Below are 24,193 nucleotides of genomic sequence, written 5' to 3'. Positions count from 1 at the left end.
CCTTTGTGGTCCTACAGTTACACAGAATTGTTGCTTCCCTACAGACACTGAACAATGTCTATACCTTTGTACACACCATTGACTGAGTAAACGTTCCTGATAGTATCAAAACAACACAGGACATGATAGTGTGGAGCAATAAATAGTCATAGCACTACAAAGACTAATACAATACAGATGCGAAATTTTAATTACATTAGCGTTGTAATTAACGTAAATAAGATAAACAATTAAAATGCACTCTTTACATATTCTGCTCAGTGTCAAAATCCCAGCATCAGTGGCCTATCCTAATTTATTAAATATATACAATTCACACACACACACAAACCAAATCTAGCATCATCCGAACATTCTCACACCTGCAGGCAAATATTTCTGATATAGAGTTATTGGCTTGGGGGCAGTCCTTTTTTTTCTAAAACGGTGTGGGCGCGGCTGAAGTCATAGCCCCTCTGCTTTGTTGAAACTTGTCTGTAAAATCTGCGTGAAGGGGAAAAAAATAAAGCATAAAATGTCAAAGCGCTTACATTCCTGCAGGACGAGTAATCAACGCACCTATAAGGTGTGTGGATACAAAAGTGGAGAGGAACGGGTCCTCTGTGTCAATTAAAGACCACATTCACTGGAGAAAGTCTCCTTCAACAGTTTCCCCCTGACGTGGAATAAGGTATGTATTCATATTACATTATTTTCTGATTTCGCTGTGTTGCACTTTTCAAAACGATGCAGACTGACTTAACTGGAGCAATGTTATCCTACTTGCAAATGCGTCTCTAAAATGAGTGTGTAAGGTGTATTTTTGAAGTTATTCACCTGTTGTTTCAGTGATGTCCAAGGTTACTGTTGTAGGCTTTCAGTTGGACGGCGTTTAAATAGGTGGCTATGATTAACCAATGTTTTGGACAGAGTCTAATACTATTGATTTATTTAATCTGTATGATTTGGTATTTCACGGTAGCCATAACGTTGTAACTCTGAGAAGTTCGTTATAGTATGAAACTTTGTAATATCTGCAGGCATTGTAAACGCCATATGTTGACGTTAAAACTATTGCAAGGACCAGGAAAGACAATAGTACAAATGGCCTTCCAATTGCCTTCCATTGTGTGATAAATTGCACTTGCATGAATGTTCAGTGGGTGTATTAAGTAGTCCTAGTAATTGATGTTCTTCAACCCATGAAGCTTAAATGGATGAAACTGTTTCTCAGTATGACTCAATCGAGATGAGTCTGAATGTTGTTATAACTTCGTTGGTGCAGCATGTTAAAAGAACGGGGGCTTGAGCAGCAAATTGATAGCTTACTCACAGCAGTTAATATTAGCTATATGTGAGTGTACACCTCTAATTAAATACTGTAAAATGTTTTAGTTTTTATCATTGACGGTTTTATGTGAAGGCAGGTTACATCGGTCTGGTTTAGTTACATAAACAGTCCATTAATGTTCACAATAATAAAGTTGTATAGTAAGATGGGGAGAGGGTATTATGTGTCTGCAGGGGAGTATTATATGTCAGAGATCAGAAGGTACAATGTGTGCAGTATATTACCTGCCTGTCTCGTTTTTGCTGTTTGCTGAAACTATACCTAAACTCACAAAAGCTGTCCTTTGTATGAAATTTGACTAATGACATAAGAAGCCGCACCGATTGTTTTCCCTTTTAAAAATCGCAAATGTGTGAAGAAAGCTGTGACGCTGTATTGCTCACAATGTGGGTGGCCCAAAAACAAAAACAACAGAAGCCCCACATGCAACCAGAGATATGCTCTTCACACCTCCACACTGGCTGGGAGAAAGAACTGCAGGTGTTCATTTGTGGTCGTGAACACAAAACAAGTCACCGTTTGCACCAGGGAGCTATGTTGGTCATATATCACTAAGCAGTGACACTCTGCTACATTACAATTCATTCTGCTAAACTACAAAACCTTGTTAGCAACAGAACAATAATAATGTCATAACAAATGAGAGCATGACTACTAGGATCAACATTTTCGTAGTTCCTTGCAGAATTTTCAGTGTGTGGACATGTTTATTGAAGTAAAGACTTAGCTTCCAACCACAAACATAAATGACTGCCATGTGCATGTTCTCATATGAGTGAGCTTATTCTGCTTTACTTTGTGTTTATGAGGAATCCCTGCTTTTGCTGAAACTCAAATTAACTTAAATTGTTGCTTGAAAAGTGCTGAACAGTTGCAAAGGCCAGATTTCAGAGCACATTGTAAGTAGCAGCTGTGCACAAAAAGCCAGCAGCTGTACTCACCCGTTGATGATACCACCAAATTGTGATGTGCATGCCAAACAACTGACAATAAAAGATTAATCTTTCCTGAAATATTGTCATTGAAAGGATTTATCAGTACCAACAATGATAGTTTTTTTTTGAAGCTCTAGTTATTCACAGTATTTTCTCTTTTGCTCAGGTTTTGCTGTTGTGAGGAGGATATACAGTGCCTCCATATGGAGCTTCCCTTCTATCAGGCGTCATAGAAGTAGAAAGGGAACCTGCACCAATATTAGAAGTGACACCGGTATCTTGCTTTTCCAGGTCATCTGCCATCTTATGAAGGAGCTGTGAAGTTTGGTGCGTTGTCCGTCTGCTAGATAAAAAACCAGCTTGTTATGCTCGCTTCGACCTTGAATCCACACCTGCTTGGTAGCATCTCAAATATCTGGTTGCTTAATGCTTCCCCGCCCTCTGGGAGTGGATTCACTTCCATGAATCGCTCCCTTGGGAGTGATGAACGGATTTGAGAAATCTGCGACGAAATTGAAAAGGGATTTTCAAAAAGAAAAAAATAGAAAAAGGGATTAAGACATAGATCAAATTAAGCAATAATCAATTTTACTACAAAATATAAAGGCATTGGGAAAAATAAAAAGGAGAGACAAAACTACAAAAGAATAAGTAATAAAAGAGGGCTCCTGAGTGGCTCAGCTGGTTAATTCACTTGATCAAAGCAGAGGCTGAGCCCTACAGCCCAGTCTTGAGCTGGAGCCTGGGGTTTGTCTTCAGCCAAGAGTCTACAGCGGTGGAACATAATTGACCCTAATTGTTCTGTTGGAGTGGGGGGTGGTGGCGTATATGTCAACCAGGATCCCCTCATTGCAAAGCTAAATAGCGCCCTCTAGTGACTTGTCAGGCATCTGTGCGCTGCTCAGGTGATGTCAATGGGAATTGTGTCTATGATCTGCTGGCCATTTTTTTCTCTTGTGGTGCACTGTGGGATTTTTTTTTTTTGTGAGGAAAGTAGCTGTAGGCTTTTTTTTTTGGGGGGGGGGGGGGGGGGGGGGGGGTCCTGAGGATTGCATTCATTGTGCTTTAACGCTCTTGCATAAGTGCAAATGCTACTGTGGTGAGGTGGTAAATGGTAAATGTTTACCATTGCCAATTCCAAAGTCAGGATGAAAAGGGGGAAAAAAATCAAAATGGCCATTACGAAAAACATGGATAAATGATTCCTCTTTCTAGACTCCAATTCCCTTTTCAATTTCATGCCTCCCCTTTATTTGTCTCCTTTCACATTTCAAATTACATCTTTTTTCAAGTGTATGTAAAATTATGGCAGAGAATGTCCTCCATGGCTCTCTCTTGCACCTATCAAATGGCATGTTATGACCCAGTTCTCCACATGTTGGGCCACTCATCTTCCCGGGATAGTGTTATCACACTGGGGATTCTTAAAGGCAAACTGAGATGAGCTCATTTTTCAGCAACATTAAAAATGCCATTTGGTAAACCCAAAGGCCAAACAGCAATGTGCAAGAATGGGGGGGGGTGGTGATTCATGTTCTTAGGGGAATGTTGTGGGAAAGTCACACAGTGGCAAGACCCTGTCTCAGGGTATATAATCAAAGACTATTGATTATATATCATTTCCGTGCTTTGTGCTGCAATTCTGCTTGTGCAGTTTGGACAGGAAAGGGGTATTTTGAGGATCCTGAAACCACATCCCAGGAGAAATTCCCAGAGATTCACTGCACTGGTGTTTCTGCTCTCCTGTTTTAAATGGATGTGTATAAAATGTATTGCTCAATAGTATTAATTCATCAGAATTATATATATATCATACAAAAATTATATATTGAGAATATATTTTATAGAATATATTTTATGTCTTAATAAATATATTTAAAACATATAAATTATTGCCTGTTTTGCAATATACAGTATTTCTGATTTGTATGAATACATTTTAATTATATTTCTGATATAAACTTGGACTGAACAACATATTTCTCAGTATATTACGTGTGTAGTGTTGTGTATTTCGTATTTGTATGGGTATTTTAAACATGTAATTAAATACAGCTAACTCTGCATGGAAGAGAAGAACACAGATATTGTGTTGTGGATGAAAGGTTTTTGTTTCAATGGCTGGGTAAGTATTGGTTAATCCTAGAAACAAGCCAGGTCTGAGTGTAATATGTAACCGACATTACAGAAGACTGTTTAAGCCACTGAATGCTTGCTGATATGTCTTGTTTGCTAGGCCTGTTCATTGATTTTTTTTTTTTTTTTTGAAGGCTCATCACCCACAAGATGGTTCAGTAATATGTCTTTGCAAATGTCTACAAATTTATGCATGTTGTCTCTCAAAACAGTGAACATGGAATGGACAATTTAACAACAGATAAGACTATCAGTACTGGTGGGAGTTCGGGAGTATCAGGGAAAGGTAAGTGTTGTGTAAAATCCTTCATTTTTAGAGGACGACATCAACTAGATGATACAGCAGTTAAAGTCAGACACCAGTGAAGTGTTTCTGAGGAGCACAGGACATTAAGATATCAGAAGTGCATTTCAGCTCTGTAAAAACACGATATCTCAGAGGACTAAGTAATGTAATGTATCTCAATAATCTCTTATTAGAGAGATTATGCTACTGTCTTTCCTGTCTCTTACCAGAAAAAAATTTTTGTTTGACCGATAGGTGTATTACACCACCTAGTGGCTAATAAGGGTTACAGCCCTGCCTTGACTGGCAAACGCATGTTTTGACATGCAGTCCTGTAAACTGGCTGGCAGAAGTCAGAGTCGTTCTAAATGTCCCACAAGTTCAGTGAGGGGAAAGCATGAATTTATACTGTGTATTACTAACATTTTTAACAGAATAAGGTTACCAAGTTTTGTCCTCAGTTAAGAGTTTTATTCGTCAAGGGATCTGTGGTAAATTATTTGTTATTAGTCTAATAAACAGTATATGTTATACCAAACCATAATAATCATTAAAACATTTTGTGTAGATTTTGAAGTTGCATTCATAATTTGTATTGAACTCTTCAACTTCATAACTAAGAAGTACCTGACAATGGCAACGCGAGGGCCTTCATCAAAGTGTGCTCACATGCTTAGTTTAGTTTAGTTTAGTTTATTAGTTTAACATGGACCATGCACAACACATTAGTTGCACCAGATTTAGCTATGTAGCTAATTTGCATCTGCAGTGCCTGGGCAAAAAGTATATTAAAACATCCAAGCAGGATCTTAACAAAGAAACTTAATATGCACATTCACAAACAAAACAAGGATGTAAGGGAAAAAAAACCATTAGATTTATCATTGCCACTTGCTTTCACATTAGTAATGCACTGTATCTTGCAAGCTTCTGTTTTAACACATTTAGAACCTATTGGACAGGCCCATGTATGTAAGGCTTTTCTAATGTGACTGCTTTCATCACAGTTGTAACAGAAACTGTAACCACCACCAGACTGACATCGCTGCCTCCAAGTAAGTTCTTGCAGTTTTTACCAAATTCATTTATGTGCTCCTAAAGGAATACTTTCAATTATAGTTGCTGTCATAATAAATTGTGCCTCTTTCTTGTACTTTTCCTGCAAGCATGCTTATACCAGAATGAAAAAAAAAAAAACTTCACAACTTCTACGTTATGAATGCATAGAGCTGAATCATAAAAAACACCACAAGGCCCAAGGTCCTCAAAGTACACTGCAGGGTGTCCACTCAGACCTCTGTCCGATCCGCTCATGCCTTTGTCGCCCACCAGAGGGTGCTGGCAGGACTGTGGGAGTCGTGGAGAAGAAAATCATCACACAAAGCAGAAGCAGCAGCAGTAGCAGCAGCAGCAGCAGCAGCAGCAATGCCACATCATGTGAGCCAGATCAATCCTTCACCCAGTTACTAATCTTTATAATTTGGGTGGTGTCCTAAACAACCGCTTTGTTGAAAGACTAGAGGGGAACCTCACCTCTCACTTCAATTTACAGTGGGTCCATTTGCTAGGGCCATATTACATTTTTAGCCATAGGTATAAATATAATACAATGTAATGTAATGTACTGTCAACATGTAGAGGTGTACTACATCAAATCAAGCTTTTAACCTATCGCAAATGGTGAAAGCAACCCCCACGCAAGAAGAGTTTTTGCATTTTGTATTATCTGTGACCAACTAGATCAGCCAATGGGCCAAAGTGTTGTGTGAATTCCAGCTCTGTTTGCGGCTAGTGCAGTTCTTTCAGCATTGGGGTGTCAAACCTTTTTTAGGCAGCGCCTGAATGATTGAAAGATTATGCTTTACATTTCCTGTGTAAAATCTATAGCCTTTAGCAGGCTGGATGCAGTTTGCATGGGTCTACTTTTGTTGTTTAACTGAGCATTTCTCTTCTCTTTGATATCCACCAGCATCTGGAGGGCTCTCTGTAGAAGTATCTGGAGGTGCTTCTGAAGGTGGGGTGGGGAGTGGGTCTGCCGGATCTGGAGCTGCCTTGTTAATCAGTTCTGTGGGAGCCTCAGGAGAAGCCTCTGCAGGAAGCAGTTCTACAGTGATCAGCTCTGTAGTGAGTGGTTCTGCAGTGAAAGGTTCTACAGTGAGCAGTTCTACAGAAAGCAGTTCTATAGTGAGCGGATCTGCAGGAGGTGGTTCTACAGAGAGCAGCTATAAAGTGACCAGTTATACAGTGAGCGGATCTGCAGGAGGTGGTTCTTCAGAGAGCAGTTCTAAAGTGAGCAGTTCTACAGTGAGCGGATCTGCAGGAGGTGGTTCTACAGAGAGCAGCTATAAAGTGACCAGTTATACAGTGAGCGGATCTGCAGGAGGTGGTTCTTCAGAGAGCAGTTCTAAAGTGAGCAGTTCCGCAGTGAGCGGATCTGCAGGAGGTGGTTCTAGACTGAGCAGTTCTAAAGTTAGCAGTTCTACAGTGAGTAGCTCTGCGCGAGGTGGGGACATGTCCGCCGGAGGTGGTAAGAGCGGTGGCTCAGTGACGGTCACGAAAGGTGTGTCAATGATCAGCTCTGCGGGGTCCTCGGGAGGAGGCTCCGGAGCTGCTGCTGGAAGTGGCGCTGGATTGGGCTCGGTGACCATCACCACTGTCACAAAGGGTGGCTTCAGCTCGTCAGGGTCAGGAGGCACGAAAAGGGCACAGGTCTCCTCTTCTTCCATGAGCTACTCCCCCCTCCCACTGGAGAGGAAGACCATCGCCAGCCTCTCAGGGGGGTACGAAGGTGAGCACTTTCACTTCCGCCACCCTGGGATTCTGAGGAAGGCCGTGCTCATTCATCATATGATCTAAAGCACAGTGAGCTGATTATGAGCTGTGTGCTGATCTGCATTAGCACTGTGAGGAGCACAAATAACCACTAACAAGCACAAAACAATTTTTTTTTGGAGATTGTGTCACATCCAACAAAATGTCTGTCTCACAGGACCTATTAAGCCTAATTAATTAAGAGGGCAGCTTGGATAAAAACAGACCCTGGGTTCTCAGGACAGAGGTTGAGAAATGCTGATCTAAAGCCAATCGGTTCATTTCCCAGCACTTCAAAATGAGATTGACCTGAATCGCATTTTGTTTTCAGCTGTATCAGCAAAAGAGAGGGACGTGTTTGTAATTGTTTCATTTTCATTAATTACTTTATCAATAAATCCTTTGATTTAGGAAGTTCCAGTGAGAACTCTTCTCCTGAATATACAAGAAAAGAATATGGTAAGTATATTAAATATACAGTGGTAGGATGTGGAAATGTCTCACATTTGTAATCCTTTAAGAAAGGAAGATTATAACTAAAGTTCCAAACACTTCTGAAAGTCCCTCAAAAACTCTGATTGAATTTGAGAGAATTTCAGTTTCTTTCCTGATGTTATGTGTGTGATTTTTGGATGACTGATATCATTATAACTGGATTTTTCTTAAATACATTTTGCAATTCAGTGTTGGACTGAATAGTCTTCAGCTTAACAGTAGCCTCTATGAACACTTGTTATGTCATTATCAAAATAGTGTTGTTTTAATTGTCTGTGGAAATTGAACCAAAAATTTAAGCTGGTTTGAATAGATGCAGGCCTCTAAGCACTCTCCCTTTTGTGTTATATGTAAGAAGACAGTGGTTGATATAGTGGATGACTGCTTAGTAATTTCTGCATTATTAAATGCAAATGTTACCCTACCTCTTTCAGCCTCGGCAAGTGCTGCCACCAGGGGGCGGAGCCAGAGCCGAGGTACAGCGATTGACGCAAACCCCTCTCAGACTAGCACCAAACACATGTCATCTACATTGGAATAGACAGTATTACAGTGAATCTTTTCTGTTAATCAAAATAGATTAAACTCATCAACATCATTGCATCTGTCAAGTGTGTTTGAAAGAATTTGGTTGTTGTAAACATAAGGTGTGTAGTGTGAGATAACACCAGCATGGATACTAATAAAAGATGTTCTCTCAACCCTCAGAGAGTGAAATCAGAGCAAGACTGCAGAGTGCCTCTCCCTCCACACGATGTAAGTCCACATAACTGTAATTAATTCTAACCATTACCTCCAATATAACCGGGTAGACCTGCCTGAAAATTCTACATAACACATTTCTACGTAGCCACTGTACCGAAACCAATACGTTAACGCAAGCTAGGGAGATCAATGGAAGAAGAAATATGCAAACACAAATGAGTAAAACAGGAATAGTATCCCCTGACAGTTTTTAAATGGTCGCAGGGGCTGGAAAAGCAGATGCAAATGCCCTGAAGTAGGCCAGACTAGTGGTGTTTTGAGAAACCTGCGAATGTCATTATCGAGCAATATTAGCCAAGTATTGAATTTATCAAAATTGTAATCATACAGCCTAGATTTACAGGCATGTAAATGTTTAAACAGCTGTAGTAACAGGATAGTGGTAATGTTGGACAGTGTAATAGTGGCACGCTGTGTCTCTGGGGAGCATTTGAGGTGCTGTAGGATTGTGTTATGCAGTGTTGCTGACTGTGAGTGCGTTGTAGGGACGGAGCTGGACGATGTGAAGAGGCTGCTGAAAGGCAGCCGCTCCAGCAGTGTCAGCCCTCCCCGCTCCCCCACCAACACCCTGCCCATCCCCAAGAAAGCCACTGTGGAGACCAGGGTTGCCACTGAAGTCTGCCAGTCAGGTACATACATGCAATATACACGCACACACGCACATGTGTACACATGCAAGTACATTCAGGTAAATGCACGTGCATGCATTCAAATGCACTCACACATGCAGGTCTGCTCATATACACCCACAATCTCGCTTATACATGCAGGCTTATGCACAAGCCCACAGACAAAACATGTAAGTGCACACACACACACACACACACAGACAGACATACACACATACACACATTCACAAATCTGCATACAAGCCCAAAAAAGTAGCACCAAAACATCCTTGGATGAATATTCAGAAAGACTTATAGAGAACAGTTTGTTAATCATTTATTTTCTCATCATTGCAGTGAATTATCCCCTGGCTTTCAATGTGCAGAATCATATTCATAATATAACCTCTCATCACCTACATTATCTGAATACCACACATAAAGAACAATATAACTGGTACGGTGATGTGGTCCACATTTATCATGATACTCACATGATGGTCAAGTACACTTACTCTGACCTTTAGCCTTCATCAGTACCTTCCTTTGTGAGACTTTGCATACTACTGCAGGCCTTTTCAACTTGTCCCGGGCTTTGCCATTAGACCGAACCTGTGAAATCTTGCCTTTTGCCGAAGGCTGTCTTTCCTGCGTCCTGCCACTTAACCCCCCCTTTTCACCTCGTAATCTCAGGGCAGTACGACGCTGCTGGTTTGGACTCGGCCCTGCCCTCCTACCTGTGGACCAGCTCCACGCTGCCTTCCGGAGCCTCGCCTGGGTTTGGCTACCACACCAATCCCAACAACCTGTCCGCTTTTGGTGTCGCTCCAGCAGGTGAAAACCGGTCCCCTGCCTCACAGAGAGAAGACATCGTCTCAGTTTATGCACTGCATAACCTGTGCTTTTTAGGACAACATTAGGTCACATTACACGTCTGTTTAGCAGTTGCCTGCATCCAGTGCAGTGTGCACAGCTTACACTTTTTTTAACATAGCATGCATTTATACAGCTTGCCGAAGTAGTTCAGGTTAAGTGCATTGCTCGTGGTCATTGATCATGGAATTAAGGGCTACTGAAGCAACGATCCCTGTTGTTTTTCTATCCCTGGTAGCCTCATATGTGCATGGGAAACCATTCCTGCCCTAGTCCTGTTCCTTTCACTCAGTGTCTCTCCCTTATGCACTATTTGTGTGCGTTCCTCAGTTCAAGGGGTCCCGAACAACCTGACCTTGGGCTCCACTGGTGGAGGCAGTGTTAGTGCTACAGGTCAGTACTGTTCCCTCACAAGCCATTCCGCTCAGCGTTCTGTGTTTATTCTGTGTAGATATAGTTAAATAATAAATCGCAGTGTTCAGTAACTGTTCCTCCCCCCATTTTAAATTTCAGTATTCAATGCTTGGTAAACCTTTGATTTTGAAAATGTGAGGGTTTTCTCTTTTGCTAGAAAAGCATTATCACTCAGTGCTGCTTCAGCCTAATGGTCCCAAATCACTTACTTCCACTATTACGCTGTGTGTACTGACCTAATGAAGTGATGCCACTTTTAGATCCAAGTCTCATACATAACTGAAATGGCTATTTTGAGGAACCCCAGACAATGTCAAGGAGTAAAATCATCAAGTACAAACAACTTTTTTGTTTTTTGTTTTTTTTTTTGCAGTGCATGGTGTTCAGAATAACCTGGCCACCACCTCTATGAGTGCTCTCACACCAAATGGAATCAACACAGGTGTGTAATGTAATGCCTTAAAGAGCCTGTGGGGGGGTGATGTTGAGAGGATGAGAAAAGTCCAGAAGTTTTAGTCAACATTTGACTTTGTTTGACTTGTTCCTATATGCTGCTCTTCTCCACATAGAGTGTGACTCCTCAGTGTACGCATTAATGTCTGCCTTCTCTCCTCTGTGTATGCATGTGTGTCCATGTGTCCTTCAGCATATGGGGGACAGAAAAACCAGTCCACCAGTGCTGTCAGCGCAGGTGTCTCCACCGCAAAAGGTCTGTCCATAGAGACATATAAGTACACTGAACTCACATTGCATGTAAACCCTATTATCACACTGTAAAGAAATTACTCTTAGTCTAACGGCCATGGGAGAGTAATGTATTAGGCGTTGGGCTGTGCATGTTACAGTTATACGTTGCTTTCTTGAAACAGACCCCTCGCAGTTGAAGTGCTGATATGAAATAAAGGCTCGGATGATGTTGCTCACAAAGTATCTGGGCTGTTGCATTACCTGTGCCCTTGTGGTGCAGAAATGAAACTTTTAAAAAGTCTGGTCATAATTCTTATAATCAAAACACGTGATATTTTTTGTTAATCTTTTTGTCAGATTTTCAGTGTTAATCTATACATGAAATTTTTATAGCTTTATTATACCTCTCATTTCTCCTTTACAGCAAATCACATTCTAAAACCATATTACGACATCATGGAATATAATATACCTTAGGCAATCATGAAACTGAAGCACTCAATCTTTCTGCACAACTGAAGTATAAAAATGTTAAACAACATCACTGGGCAAAATCTTCATGCAGTACAAATTGGCCGAGTCCACCTTGCATCCAATGTTTCCAACTCAGAATATACAAAAATGTATCCCATCACATGACCATCCATATGAAATCATTCTCCCAATCATAGATTGGTGCTGCTAATGGTTAAATATTTAAAATTAGCCAAACATTGGAGGTATTGGTGAATGGACATACATGATGAAGACAGTTTAAGCAGTATCAACAGACATCAGCCACAGTTTTCCGGCTGGGAAGATTTTATGGTCCATGTTTGTTCCATGGCAGCTCCCAGCGGCTCCCAGAGTGATGACGTCTTCCTGAAAGACTGCAAGTTCCTGATTCTGGAGAAGGAGAATGTCCCAGCCAAGAAGGAATCAGAGCTCCTAGTCATGACCAAAGACAGCGGCAAGCAGTTCACCACTGCCACCACTGTTGGCCCAGGTACTGTTGGCCTCAAGTGCTCAATATACACCCTTAAAACACCTCCTGTCCTGTCCTCAGACATTCTATTCACATATCCGACAGTCTCCGTGCTTAAGTATTGAAGGTTTTGACCCTGCATTGCTGGACTTGATGGGTTCTTGGAAAGGCAGGCTCTTATTAGCTATCTCAACATTAGCAGTGAGAATGTTACATGTTTGGCTCTGATTGTAAATCACTGACATGTATTAAAACACTGTAAGGACCATTTATTCTGAACCAAGACATGTTCTAGGTAGACATGTCTGCTCATTACAATTTATGAGCACCGAAGCCAAGAGATATCTCTGCTGGGAGCTGTAATAGAGACTGAAGCTGTTCATCACAGGCTCGGAGGAATGGAGTCTGTTACATTGTGTTGTAGAATCTCTTTGTGAGGTAGAGAGTCATTATACCTACTTCCTTCTTAGCTTTGCTTGCAGTATACCACCTGTTGTGGAGTTGTGCAACTGGCTGTGTATGTGTCTTACAGGCACATTTATAGATGATTCATTGAAGAGGGAGAAGAAGATGGTGTCGAGCTCCTCTGAAGCAGCCACAGATTCAAATGTCTTCTGTAAGACCACACTCTGTTCTGCTACATACGTGTATGTGCAAATACACAATACGAAATGCTGTAGAAGGAGTAAAATGAAAGTGTTTAATTTCATTAAATTGCCAGATTAATCATACATACTATTAAATACTATCTCAATATGCTATAAAACAGTCAAAAACAATCTCATTGAGATTGGTTGATGTAGAAATGCCATATTTTGTTAATTACCAGTGTGAAAAAACTAAACCGGTAAAAGATTTCTCTTGCAAGATTGGATTTTGACTGTACCTCAGCCATTACTCTTTGAATCATCTGAAGTACTTTCAAAATTTATTTTCCATAGTTGGATCTCAAAAGGTGTCAACGAAAGACAAGGCAACATATGCAGGTATAGTATGGACGCTGTAAAAGCCAAACTAAAAATATGATCCACACTTATATATAAGCGTGTGTGTGCAGCTGTCATTCTTACTTAAGTGTAATTCCTTCTCTCACCAGATTACCTATTAAGAATGTACTTTTTGTTCTGTTCCCCTGCCTTGCCCTTTCAGAGATCCAAAAGGAGGGGGAGTCTGGTGGCCTGGGAGGTTTCTGTGGGGACGGGAGTTGCTGCTCCTGGTGGAAGTGGCTACTGGGGTTGCTACTCACCCTCCTGTTTCTCCTTGGCCTCTTGTTCGGACTTATAGCACTGGGTAAACCCTGAAGACTGAGATTTTTACAGTATTCAAATCGTGCAAGCAGCATGATCTAAAAAAAGAACACATCAATGCACTGACTCATTAATGACGCAAAAGAAAAAAAATCTGAGCAAGTCTACACTCATATTCTTTAACATTAACATTATTTAACACTTTCAGCCTCATCCGCAGCACAAAAGTAACTGTATTACAGTATAATGACAGTATTACAGTATTACATTAGGATAAGATATTAGGGTGAATTGTTCTGAATTGCAAGAGGAAAGAGAAATTAAGCAATGAGAACTGTAGTGGACTACCTTGTGAAGTTGCTAATTGCATCAAACTAGGGTTAACTACATTTGAAAAGCTAAAGATGTCTAGTTGGCCAACTGAGTGTAGAAGATATTTACCATTTCTTATGAACATTTTGAACACTTTCACCAAGTTAATGTACTTTTGTTACATTTATACACTATAGGACTCCAGCAAGTGCACATGATAAAGAGTCAGATTATTCAAATCAAGTTTTCAGTTTCTCTTGTACTCATTTAATTTGTGTGTTAAATAGGCCAGTGTATGCAGTTTCTTCAAGAGTGAAATTTATGGACGTATATTAGAGATGAATACTTCCGGCTGTAGTTCCTCACATTTCAAAATACGCAAGTAAAAACTGCTATTGAATTAAAATCGCAGATAGTATTGTCCTTAGTCTTATCTTTACAAAGTATCTATGAAGTTGGTTTGTTGATAGAGCGGTGTAATCTGCTGATGTTAAAGGAAGACATGGTTTTAGCTCTTTTTACTCACTCTTGTGTCTTTCTTGTTTCCAGGTGAAGAGGTGAAGAAACTGAAAGCTCGAGTGGACGCTCTGGAGGGACCCTCTACTAGCGCCCAAGCAAGCCGCTTGGAGTCATCTGTCAACATCGTCGACCCACTGGAATCATCCTATGTGGACCGTACCGGTCTCACCAGGTCGGATAATACCATTAACCTGGGCATACCGGCCTCCGCAGACACCGCGGCCCTGCAACAGACCATCCTGAAGCTGCTGAGGTCTGAGCTGCAGTCTGAGACTGTCAGAGGTACCAGAACATCCCGGTCATTCTCTGCAAGTTTTCCTAGGCGTAACTGACCAATTAAGCGAATGATCAGTGTATTCGTTTAGTTGTCTTTAACTATTGTAGATTGTGCCTTTACAAGGAAAGGTTCATCACAGCAAAACAATTACAACCACAAATATCAGTTAGATGATATCATGGATGAAAATAATTAACAAATGATGATACAGATGAAATTATAATACGTTATAGCAACAGAGGCACATCAATAAATGTTTGTTTCTCATGCCACAAATCCTTGCAAAGGAAAGACTCTGGAGAGAGTGTGAGTGGTTGGTGGATGTACAGTATACTGTACATAAAATGATTATAGTCTGAAGCTGTCTGATGTCAGCAATAGTGATAAAATATGTTAAAAGTTAAATACCATTTCAGATTTTACTCACTAGATAACAACAAAAACCTCTTTTTTCTTTACTGTCACAGCAACACTCGCCTCATCAATCAAAGGAGAGAGGGGGGAGCCAGGAGCTAAAGGTACGGCCTCATGTAAAACTACACACATTCACCACCCAGGTTTAGAAAATAACATGAGTGAGGTAGCACAGGTGAGTGATGTTGCTGATTTCATTTGATTCACATGTGTTTGTATGATATACCGTAAGTACATTATTTTGATTTACATCATATTTTTGTTTTATTTCAGGTGAACCTGGATTTCCTGGCATACCGGGACTCAAAGGTGTGTGCTATTCTCAGCTACAGCAAAGCACATAACAGCAGTTATAAACACCATGGCTGTGATACTAACCAGTATGGTGCTGCACTACACCATATCACAGTCTAGAAATAATGTACCACTGAACAGTAATGGTCTAACGCTGTATTTTAACTAATTTTCAGGTGAAATGGGTTTCCCAGGTGTACCAGGTAAGAACACTATGAAGGCACTTTTATTTTTAGGAGGTAGCAGGGGGAATATCTGCTAAACACATTTACTTTATGTTCGCTATCATGGTATTTCCTCATTTGAATGTGCAAGTAAAAGACAGCGAGAAATGGCTAGTGAATGGCTAGTGTTACACTGCAGTTGTGCGTCCACAAATCACTGCATGTTTACAGTGATGTCACCCCGAGGCTGTCAGAGTCACCCTCACCTTTCTCTCCCAGGTCCTCCAGGTGTCACTGGACACGCAGGACCGGAAGGGCCCAAAGGACAAAAAGGAAGTGCAGGTAAAGAGAGACCAGGGGGCAACAGACTATGGCACAGCTACCTCTTTTGTATCTTGTTGCCAGTTGTTGCTTGCTGTTCTGTACCTCTTTAACATATTTGGACCAAGTCACTCAAGCATTTTTTCCACATTTTTCATGTGAATCCTGTCTGTCTTATTTAGGGGAACATGGACCAGAGGGCCCACCTGGGCAAAGGGGTCGAGAGGGACCAACAGGACCACGCGGGGAGCCAGGTCCCCAAGGAATTGGGGAGAAAGGGGACAGAGGTATAGGCATTACTCTGTGTGTAAGAGTTTTTCATAATTAAACATCAGAGGTTGCAGTAGCACAATGTATCAAAAGTAAAAGTATCAAAAGATTTAGCATAAGAATTAAGACTCCTTTGCCATGAAGATCACAGGAGAGACACTGTTTTCCCTGGATGGGAAGAAATGCATTTCTTAAAGCTGCTCAACCAACATTGAGATTCTGTGTCAAATAGGAGTCTTTTTTGTTTTTCATTTCTTGTCATTGTGGTAAACTGTGTTGCATGTCCCTTGAGGAATAATAATGCTTATCTCTTTTTTACAGGTTCTCCAGGTGAACCTGGAATTCAAGGACCTCCTGGACTGGCTGGACCAATGGGACCTAAAGGTAAGACCAGCACTATTAAAATGGCGAATTATCTATGGTCAGTATCTTTATTTAGCTTACCGCTCAGATAAAGAACATCCCTCCTTGCTATGAAAATTACTTCAAACAATAATTAAAAGAATTTGGGAAGTTAGCCTGAAGGTACAGCATAGTCCAACATGCGGACTTCAAGACATCATCAGTTGGGTTCTTGGGTATAATCCAAGCAAACATATCCCAGTGAAAGCATGTTTTGCTTAATTTCATTTATTATAATGTAAACGTTCCTACCAACTGCCACTTGTTTGTGATTGCACAGCCTGTCTTTCTGCTCTCAGCTTCACTTGAAGAAGCTAAGTATCTCTCTCTATTACCTAGCCACTTATTCCTCTGTATATTCTGTATACTATGTCCTCATATACTATGTCTACTCAAGTCTATAGGGTTGGATTTCATGACATTACAATTGCTTAACATGCTCTTATACAGAGCTGCTTACACATCTTACAGTTTTTACATGATATCCAAACACAATCAGATGTTTACAGATGTGATTAAGTCAAATAACTTGCCCAAGGGGTACAACAGCAGTGCCCCATTGGAGAATTGAACCAGCAACCTTTGAGTTACAAGCACAGTTCCTTACCACTATACCACAGTGCAAAAAAATCTGTTCATAGATTTCAGCCTGAACCATGTAACTCACAGGAGCACTTGTCAAATACTCTGAGGATCACAATCTGAAATGAAAAGAGGGCATGAGAATGGTGTTGCCCTGTATAACAGGGACTGGAGGTAGAGAGAGGCTGCTGCTTCATCACTGGGGATCACTGCTGGTTCAAACTGAAATTTCGTTAAATAAAATATGACATTTTAAAATGAGATAATGAATTTCAGGACAGCTACTTAAACACGGTTTGAGGGCTTAAATGTCTGACATAAAAGTAAAGGCGTATTGTAAGGAGTCAGAACTTATGTCCACTCGCTTCTCACTTCCTGGAGTAGGACAGTGTGTTTTGCTGATACTGATACTGAGTAGCAGTTGAAATTGAAAAGCTACTTGGTTGACCTCTGATTATTTGGTGCACTTTATTTGCATGCCAGATAAAGTGTAAGGTGAGGAACAACATGAAAATAGGGTTGAAGAAGAGTGCCCATTAACATAAAATGGAAATAAAATGTAGAAATGTAAGATGGCTGACTCAAATGCCATGGTGCCCAGGTTAAGTGTGCCATGTTGACACACAGGAAGACTTAAAGAAAATCCATTTTTTGTACCCCTTCATTAACCTTTTAAACTGTTCTTATTAAATTCAAGGTGAAATGGGTGCACAGGGTGCTGCAGGTTTGCCTGGTAAGTGAGATTCATTGGTTGGTCAGTCCATTTGTTTGATATCCATTCACTGATGAAAATAATAAGTAGATTAGCATATAAATATGACATGTTCCTCTGTTTCCAGGTGCACCAGGACAGCAGGGTTTCCGGGGAGAAACAGGACCTCAGGGACCAAAAGGTATTAAAAGTTATCAATTACTACTGTTAAACTTCGCAAGATCTCTGTCCGTTGCACTCAACCTATAATGTCATTTCTTCTTGTGTAGGGGAGACTGGGGCCGCTGGCTCAGCAGGAAGCAAAGGTACAGTACTGCTGGTTAGAGACAGTGGACTGGATAATATGCCAAATGTAGAAATATCCTTGACTGTCTGTAATTAATATACACTGATGAGCCAAAACATTATGACCACTCACAGGTGAACCGAATATCATTTGATCATCTCCAGACAAGGGCACATGTCAAGGTCTGGGTAGATTAGATGGTAAGTGAACAATCAGTTCTCGTAGTCAACGTGTTGGATGTAGGAGGAATGGGCAGGAGTAAAGACCTGAGCGACTTTGACAAGGGCCAAATTGTTACGGCCAGACAGCTGGGTCAGAGCATCTCTGAAACAACAAGGCTTGTGGGGTGCTCCCGGTCAGCAGTGGTGAGTACCTACTGACAGTGGTCCGAGGATGGACAAACCACAAACCGGCGACAGGGTGTTGGGCATCCAAGGCTCATCGATGTGCAAGGGCAATGAAGACTTTCCCATATGGTCCAAACTAACAGAAGGTCTACTGTGGCACAAGTCACAGAAAATTTTACTGATGGTTACGGGAGGAACGTGTCACAACACACAGTGCATCACACCCTGCTGTGTATGGGGCTGCGTAGCTGCAGACCGGTCAGAGTGCCTATGATGACCCCTGTCCACTGACGAAAGCGCCTACAATGGGCACGCGAGCGTTGGAACTGGACCTTGGAGCAGTGGAAGAAGCTCGTCTGGTCCGATGAGTCCCGTCTTCTTTTAGATCACGTGTACGTGTACGCTGTTTACCTGGGGAACTGATGGCACCAGGTGGACTGTGGGAAGACAACAAGCCAGTGGAGGGAGTGTGATGCTCTGTGCAATGTTCTGCTGGGAAACCCTGGGTCCGGCCATTCATGTGGACGTCAATTTGACATGTGCCACCTACCTAAACATTGTTGCAGACCAGGTACACCCCTTCATGGCAATGGTATTCCCTGATGGCAGTGGCCTCTTTCAGCAGGATAATGCACCCTGCCACACTGCACACATTGTTCGGGAATGGTTTGAGGAACATGTTCACGGTGTTGCCCTGGCCTCCAAATTCTCCAGATCTCAATCCGATTGAGCATCTGTGGGATGTGCTGGACCGACAAGTCCGATCCATGGTGGCTCCACCTCTTACTTACAGGACTTGAAGGATCTGCTGCTAATGTTTTGGTGCCAGATACCGCAGGACACCTTCAGGGGTCTTGTAGAGTCCATGCCTCAGTGGGTCGCGACTGTTTTGGTGGAACATGGAGGAACAACAGCATAGTAGGCATATTAGGCATATTAGGCAGGTGGTCATAATGTTTTGGCTCATCAGTGTACATTGGTAGGTTGTGGAGTAAACAGCTTCAATACAAGTTAAGAGAATTTAAAATGCAACACAACTTCTTTGCATAAAATACAACCAGAGAGTGGAATGATGTAGTGGGTCTCTGATGATTTATTTGAGCAACTAGCAATTGTGTCAATTTTATAAAACTACAGAAAAAATAAGCACTTCACGTGAGGAAGACCATATTACAACTAGCACACAATACCAAGCATACAAATAGACTAAAACAGATAAAAGTCTTGCATTTCATAATTCAAGCATGCTGCCCGTAATTTTTTCAGTGTCATCAGAGTCCAGATTAACAAGTTTGGTTTATGTAAAATTATTTTTGTGGAAACATTTCTTTTGCTTTAAAGGTGACCCAGGTGAGAAAGGACCACGTGGACCTGCAGGTGAGTAAAGTATTTAGTCATATGGCCTACTATGGTACTGGGAGACGGAGAGCCTCACAATGTGTGTTATGCAATATGTACTGCAACGTCAACATAAATACAAATACTATATAAAAGTGGTGGATTAAATTTAGTGGAGGCAGTTGAGAGAGTGGTTTTACTGACCCTCTGCTCCCCTGTGCTGAAGGTGAACCAGGGCAAACAGGACAGCCAGGACCAGCTGGAGAGAAAGGACCAAAAGGATCTGTGGGTAGGTCATCCACAAGAGTGGAGCGATGTCCTTCACAACATTGTCATGAGATCAGATCAATCACCCACCTTTTACATGTGTCTCTACAGGATTCCACATCCAGTTTAAACTAGTTTTTAGGTGTGTATATTGTAAATGTCTGTGCCACGAACTGTATGTTTCTATGAAAACATTGGAATGAATTTGTTAAAAATATTCATTCAAGGAAATATTTCAGGCACTTTAGGTAAACGTAAGTAAAGTGAAGAGCAATTAATTTGGCCAATTGCAGCTCTAGTGCCATGAAAAGGCATTCCAATGCCAACAGCATCTGTCTAAATCAATAATGTCAAATATGCCACTAGTGATATCTCTTAGAGCTGTTTATGCATGAAATTTAAACTTATTAATCAAATTGCTTAGAATGTAAAAGGATAGTATGTAAAAGATTTAAATGTCTTCACATACATGAATACAGAATTCATAAACATTTTCATTTACTGTAATATAGGAAATTTAATAACCATAGTACAAATCTCACAACTGCTGTGAAACTACACTGAAATACAGAAAATAACATAAATAAAGTTACATTCTACTAGACAGAATCCACAAAAATCGTAGTGTATGTGAATATCTGCATAAATAATTCACAAGTGGGGGTTAATCACTGTGTCACCGTTTAAAAAGTTAATTTGAAATAATCACCATTGTGTAGCCAAAACTGCACCTTTGTGACTTAATTCTAGGGAAGAATTGTTGTCAGTCCTGCCTTTTCATTTCACATGCTTTATGGTTTTCAAACAGGTCCCCCTGGGTCTGATGGCGACAAAGGCCCCAGAGGTAAATTGCAAGTTCTTTTCACTCTCTGGTGAGAGATTGCATATTTCATTCAGATAAGAGCTGAATCAAATGACCTAGGGATTAGGCAGATAAAAAGTCAGTGCGGTTGTATTCATTAGGATCAGTGAGAGCAACTCATACATATACAATAGTGCACAAAATGAATTTTTGTTTTGCTGTTTATCGCAAGGTGATCAAGGACCAATCGGATTGCCAGGAGTCAGAGGACCAGCTGGGCCTCCAGGAGATGCCGGTGTTCCAGGTACCTCAAAACTGTCACCTTCAGTACCACTCTGGGCTCTGGTTCAACCCAATATGTCCTACCTCAAGTATTGAAGGGAGTGTTGATCAGGGATGTGAATCAGTCAGGTCTATAACTAGAATTGCTAGAATTTCATTATGGAATTAATTTGCAAATGAAAACATACAGGTACTATTGCAAGAAGGGCCTTGTTTACTCACATTATTTTTTACTAGTATTAAATGCACGTTCAGTCATGTAGAAATATACCAAAATAATTGTTAAAATGTAATATTGGTGTATATTTCAGTCATTCCTCGTGTTTATTTACTCACATAGTTGTACTCTAACTTTTAGGCAGTCCTGGGCTTCAAGGACCACCAGGTATGAGACTGTAACACTTCTTAAATTCCTTTTGGGAATAGTTACTCTTTTACTGATGGAGGCAATGATGTTTGGCAAAAATATAACAATTTTTGTCTTGTTGACTTGAGTGATAAAATGAGTTTGTAACAGCTAAATGTAAACGGTAAGTTTTTTTGTATTTTAGGGATACCAGGAAATCCTGGACAGCCTGGAGCTAAAGGTAATATTTTTGGGTCTCTTTATGTTTGTTGTGGCTAGAGAATTAAAGTAAGCTTATGATTGAGTATGTTTAATCAGAAGGTACTGAAACAAAGCCAAAAAGGAACACTAACTACATTATAAAAGTATAGTTTACACCCAAAAAAAACACATGATAAACTTTATTTTTGGCAATCAGAAATTACTTAATGTGTTCTAAATATTATAGTCTATATATACTATTATAACCATATTGCAAGTCTATTACAAAGCTTTATGTTGTACATTCATATTATGTCTCTATTAATAGTTTTTCCATGTAAAGCCACAAGCTCATTTCTGTACTTGAAAGCACATTATTGGAAATAGTAAGCCTATTGTTGGAAATAGTAACCAAGCCCTGGAGCATTATGTTTGAAGTTTGTATGCTTGAACTCTTCTAGGTGAAGCAGGTGAACCTGGAAGAGTCATTAATGCAGGTAAGAAGGAGTAGCTAACTATTCTATTCATTACAGACGTAATTAGCTCTCTGGGATCTGCAATGCTCTGTTTACTTAAAAATCTTTTACATTTTAATATCCTCCATTTATTTGTTGGACATGGGGCTACATCAGTAGTAAAGTTAATAAATTTATCTATTCATTTGCATTAGATACAAACATGTTATGTTCCAGACAAAAAATGAATAAATGTGGAAATATGAAATGCACATGTGCAAAGATGTATGCTACCTACAAAGAAGTACTTTTAGCAGATTAGGATTTCCAGCGTTCCCAAATGACCCCTTCACCATAGTGATTGTTGCTAAGTTGTTCCCACACAATGCATTTTGCCAGCCAGTGCCTGAAAGCTCTAATCACTTGGTGACACAAATAGAAATAGCCTCACTACATTCCTATTTCTTCATGGTGTAGCCTTAGGATCCTTGCAGATAGAGGCAGAAATCTTGGGTTAAGTCCTGATGATGTCAATAATACATCCTCTGGAACAGAAGGATGAGAACCTTCCCTGCCCCTCTTTTCCACCCCTTTTTCAAATCACCAAGCAACCATATAAGCTCAATTTAACACCACCATCTGGAAACAATGGGATTATAAGGATTTATTAACTTCAGAGTGTGCATTTTTATTGACTGAGTCACTGTGGAGTCAAGGATGAAAACTTTGCAGTCATTTTAAGGTTTCTATTTTTATTCAGACTTGTTAGTCTTTAATATTTATTGTGGCATATGTATGTGTTTGATTTAAAGGATTTTGAAGGAAAGGATTTAATCAGTGATATAATCTTCACTGGCAGAAAATATGATGAAGAAGAAAGCAAAGAAAAAAATAACAGTGAAATATCATCAAAGTTTGGGCCTTATATTTTGTGAATGGAGTGCATGTAATTAGATATCTGTGTTCCCATGAGCCTTAGTAGGAGGTTCCAAAACTGCACGTGGTAATAAAGGTCTACTCTTGGTGTTACAGGTGGTGCCAGCTCTGTGCCCATCCCTGGGCCTCCTGGAAGTCCGGGCCCTCCTGGCCCTGCCGGTCCTCCAGGGCTATCAGGTGAGATTGAGGCTCTCTCATAGTTAACTAGCTCAGTGATGGAGGAAAGGCACTTTCTAAACATCATCCACACGGTGCCTATGTATTCTCTACCAGGTCCATTATAAGCAATGCTGTTGTTGTGTCTCTCCAGGTCCCATTGGCCCTGCTGGACTTCCTGGCCCTCCAGGTAAGTCACAGGTCACCAAACGCTGAATTGTGTGGGAACATGGGGAGCTTTGATATATATTGGAATATAATTCTGAGATACGTGACTTTCATACATGAAGAAATTTCAATATCATACATGAGTGTACTGTTATAAACCATGACTGTTAATACTTTTTTCTACAGGTCCTAAAGGGGACAAAGGGGATAAAGGTGAACAGGGAGAGCCTGGCGTTACTGTGAAAACTGTTGAAAAAGTCAGTGCCCCCACATCTGAGGGTAAGTGTAAATTCTCTTAATTGTCCATTTTCTATTCTGTTCACTTCACACAGAAACACAAGAGTGAACTGATCACTGGGAGAGGTGGATAAAACGCTGGTGAACCTGTTCAAAACCACCTGTCCAAAATCACCAAGATCAGCACATGAGAAGCATGGCATCATAGTAGCATATTCAGTCTTTTCAACATGTCTTTATAAAAACTTGAATTACTTTTGTTCAATGAGAAGAGTTGCCCATAATAGATTGTATATATAGTGAATGAGCTGGGCTATTGAGGGCTGTTGAGGAATGTGAGGAAAAACAACACATTTGGAATGCTAAGATGAACTTTGCTGACAGTAATGTACATTGCCATTAGTTAGATGAGTTAGATGATGCGAGAGCTTATTACTTGGTACATACACAATGATTGGCACATTTTTGCCTCGTATTACTTCATGCGCACCTTCAGTCTCTAATGGTCAAGCATTTCTTGATTTTCAGATTTCAGGTCATTTTTCCTGTTAATT

General features: G+C 40.6%; 1 protein-coding gene across 1 annotated transcript in view; it reads left to right on the top strand.

The window, feature by feature from the left end:
• The first annotated feature begins 545 nt into the window (after positions 1-545).
• col17a1a (collagen, type XVII, alpha 1a) overlaps positions 546-24,193 on the top strand; it is a 35,964-nt gene continuing 12,316 nt past the window's right edge. The window contains exons 1-37 of the mRNA XM_036551076.1: positions 546-670; positions 4,614-4,687; positions 5,695-5,742; positions 6,020-6,088; positions 6,657-7,475; positions 7,910-7,957; positions 8,428-8,469; positions 8,702-8,749; positions 9,244-9,387; positions 10,060-10,200; positions 10,570-10,632; positions 11,027-11,095; positions 11,300-11,362; positions 12,170-12,325; positions 12,837-12,920; positions 13,246-13,290; positions 13,454-13,594; positions 14,413-14,664; positions 15,127-15,177; positions 15,347-15,382; positions 15,544-15,570; positions 15,811-15,873; positions 16,035-16,139; positions 16,444-16,506; positions 17,804-17,839; positions 17,946-17,999; positions 18,088-18,123; positions 19,793-19,828; positions 20,016-20,078; positions 20,865-20,900; positions 21,091-21,162; positions 21,499-21,525; positions 21,692-21,727; positions 22,149-22,184; positions 23,175-23,255; positions 23,389-23,424; positions 23,589-23,681. Coding sequence (XP_036406969.1) covers positions 4,624-4,687; positions 5,695-5,742; positions 6,020-6,088; positions 6,657-7,475; positions 7,910-7,957; positions 8,428-8,469; positions 8,702-8,749; positions 9,244-9,387; positions 10,060-10,200; positions 10,570-10,632; positions 11,027-11,095; positions 11,300-11,362; positions 12,170-12,325; positions 12,837-12,920; positions 13,246-13,290; positions 13,454-13,594; positions 14,413-14,664; positions 15,127-15,177; positions 15,347-15,382; positions 15,544-15,570; positions 15,811-15,873; positions 16,035-16,139; positions 16,444-16,506; positions 17,804-17,839; positions 17,946-17,999; positions 18,088-18,123; positions 19,793-19,828; positions 20,016-20,078; positions 20,865-20,900; positions 21,091-21,162; positions 21,499-21,525; positions 21,692-21,727; positions 22,149-22,184; positions 23,175-23,255; positions 23,389-23,424; positions 23,589-23,681 — 3,283 coding nt within the window. The 5' untranslated portion in view covers positions 546-670; positions 4,614-4,623. The remainder of the gene's footprint in view (positions 671-4,613; positions 4,688-5,694; positions 5,743-6,019; positions 6,089-6,656; positions 7,476-7,909; positions 7,958-8,427; positions 8,470-8,701; positions 8,750-9,243; positions 9,388-10,059; positions 10,201-10,569; positions 10,633-11,026; positions 11,096-11,299; positions 11,363-12,169; positions 12,326-12,836; positions 12,921-13,245; positions 13,291-13,453; positions 13,595-14,412; positions 14,665-15,126; positions 15,178-15,346; positions 15,383-15,543; positions 15,571-15,810; positions 15,874-16,034; positions 16,140-16,443; positions 16,507-17,803; positions 17,840-17,945; positions 18,000-18,087; positions 18,124-19,792; positions 19,829-20,015; positions 20,079-20,864; positions 20,901-21,090; positions 21,163-21,498; positions 21,526-21,691; positions 21,728-22,148; positions 22,185-23,174; positions 23,256-23,388; positions 23,425-23,588; positions 23,682-24,193) is intronic.

This window comes from Megalops cyprinoides, chromosome 1, assembly GCF_013368585.1.
Source record: "Megalops cyprinoides isolate fMegCyp1 chromosome 1, fMegCyp1.pri, whole genome shotgun sequence".
NCBI lineage: Eukaryota > Metazoa > Chordata > Actinopteri > Elopiformes > Megalopidae > Megalops > Megalops cyprinoides.
Note: the sequence above shows the minus strand (reverse complement) of the source record. Positions and strands in the feature narration are given on the sequence as shown.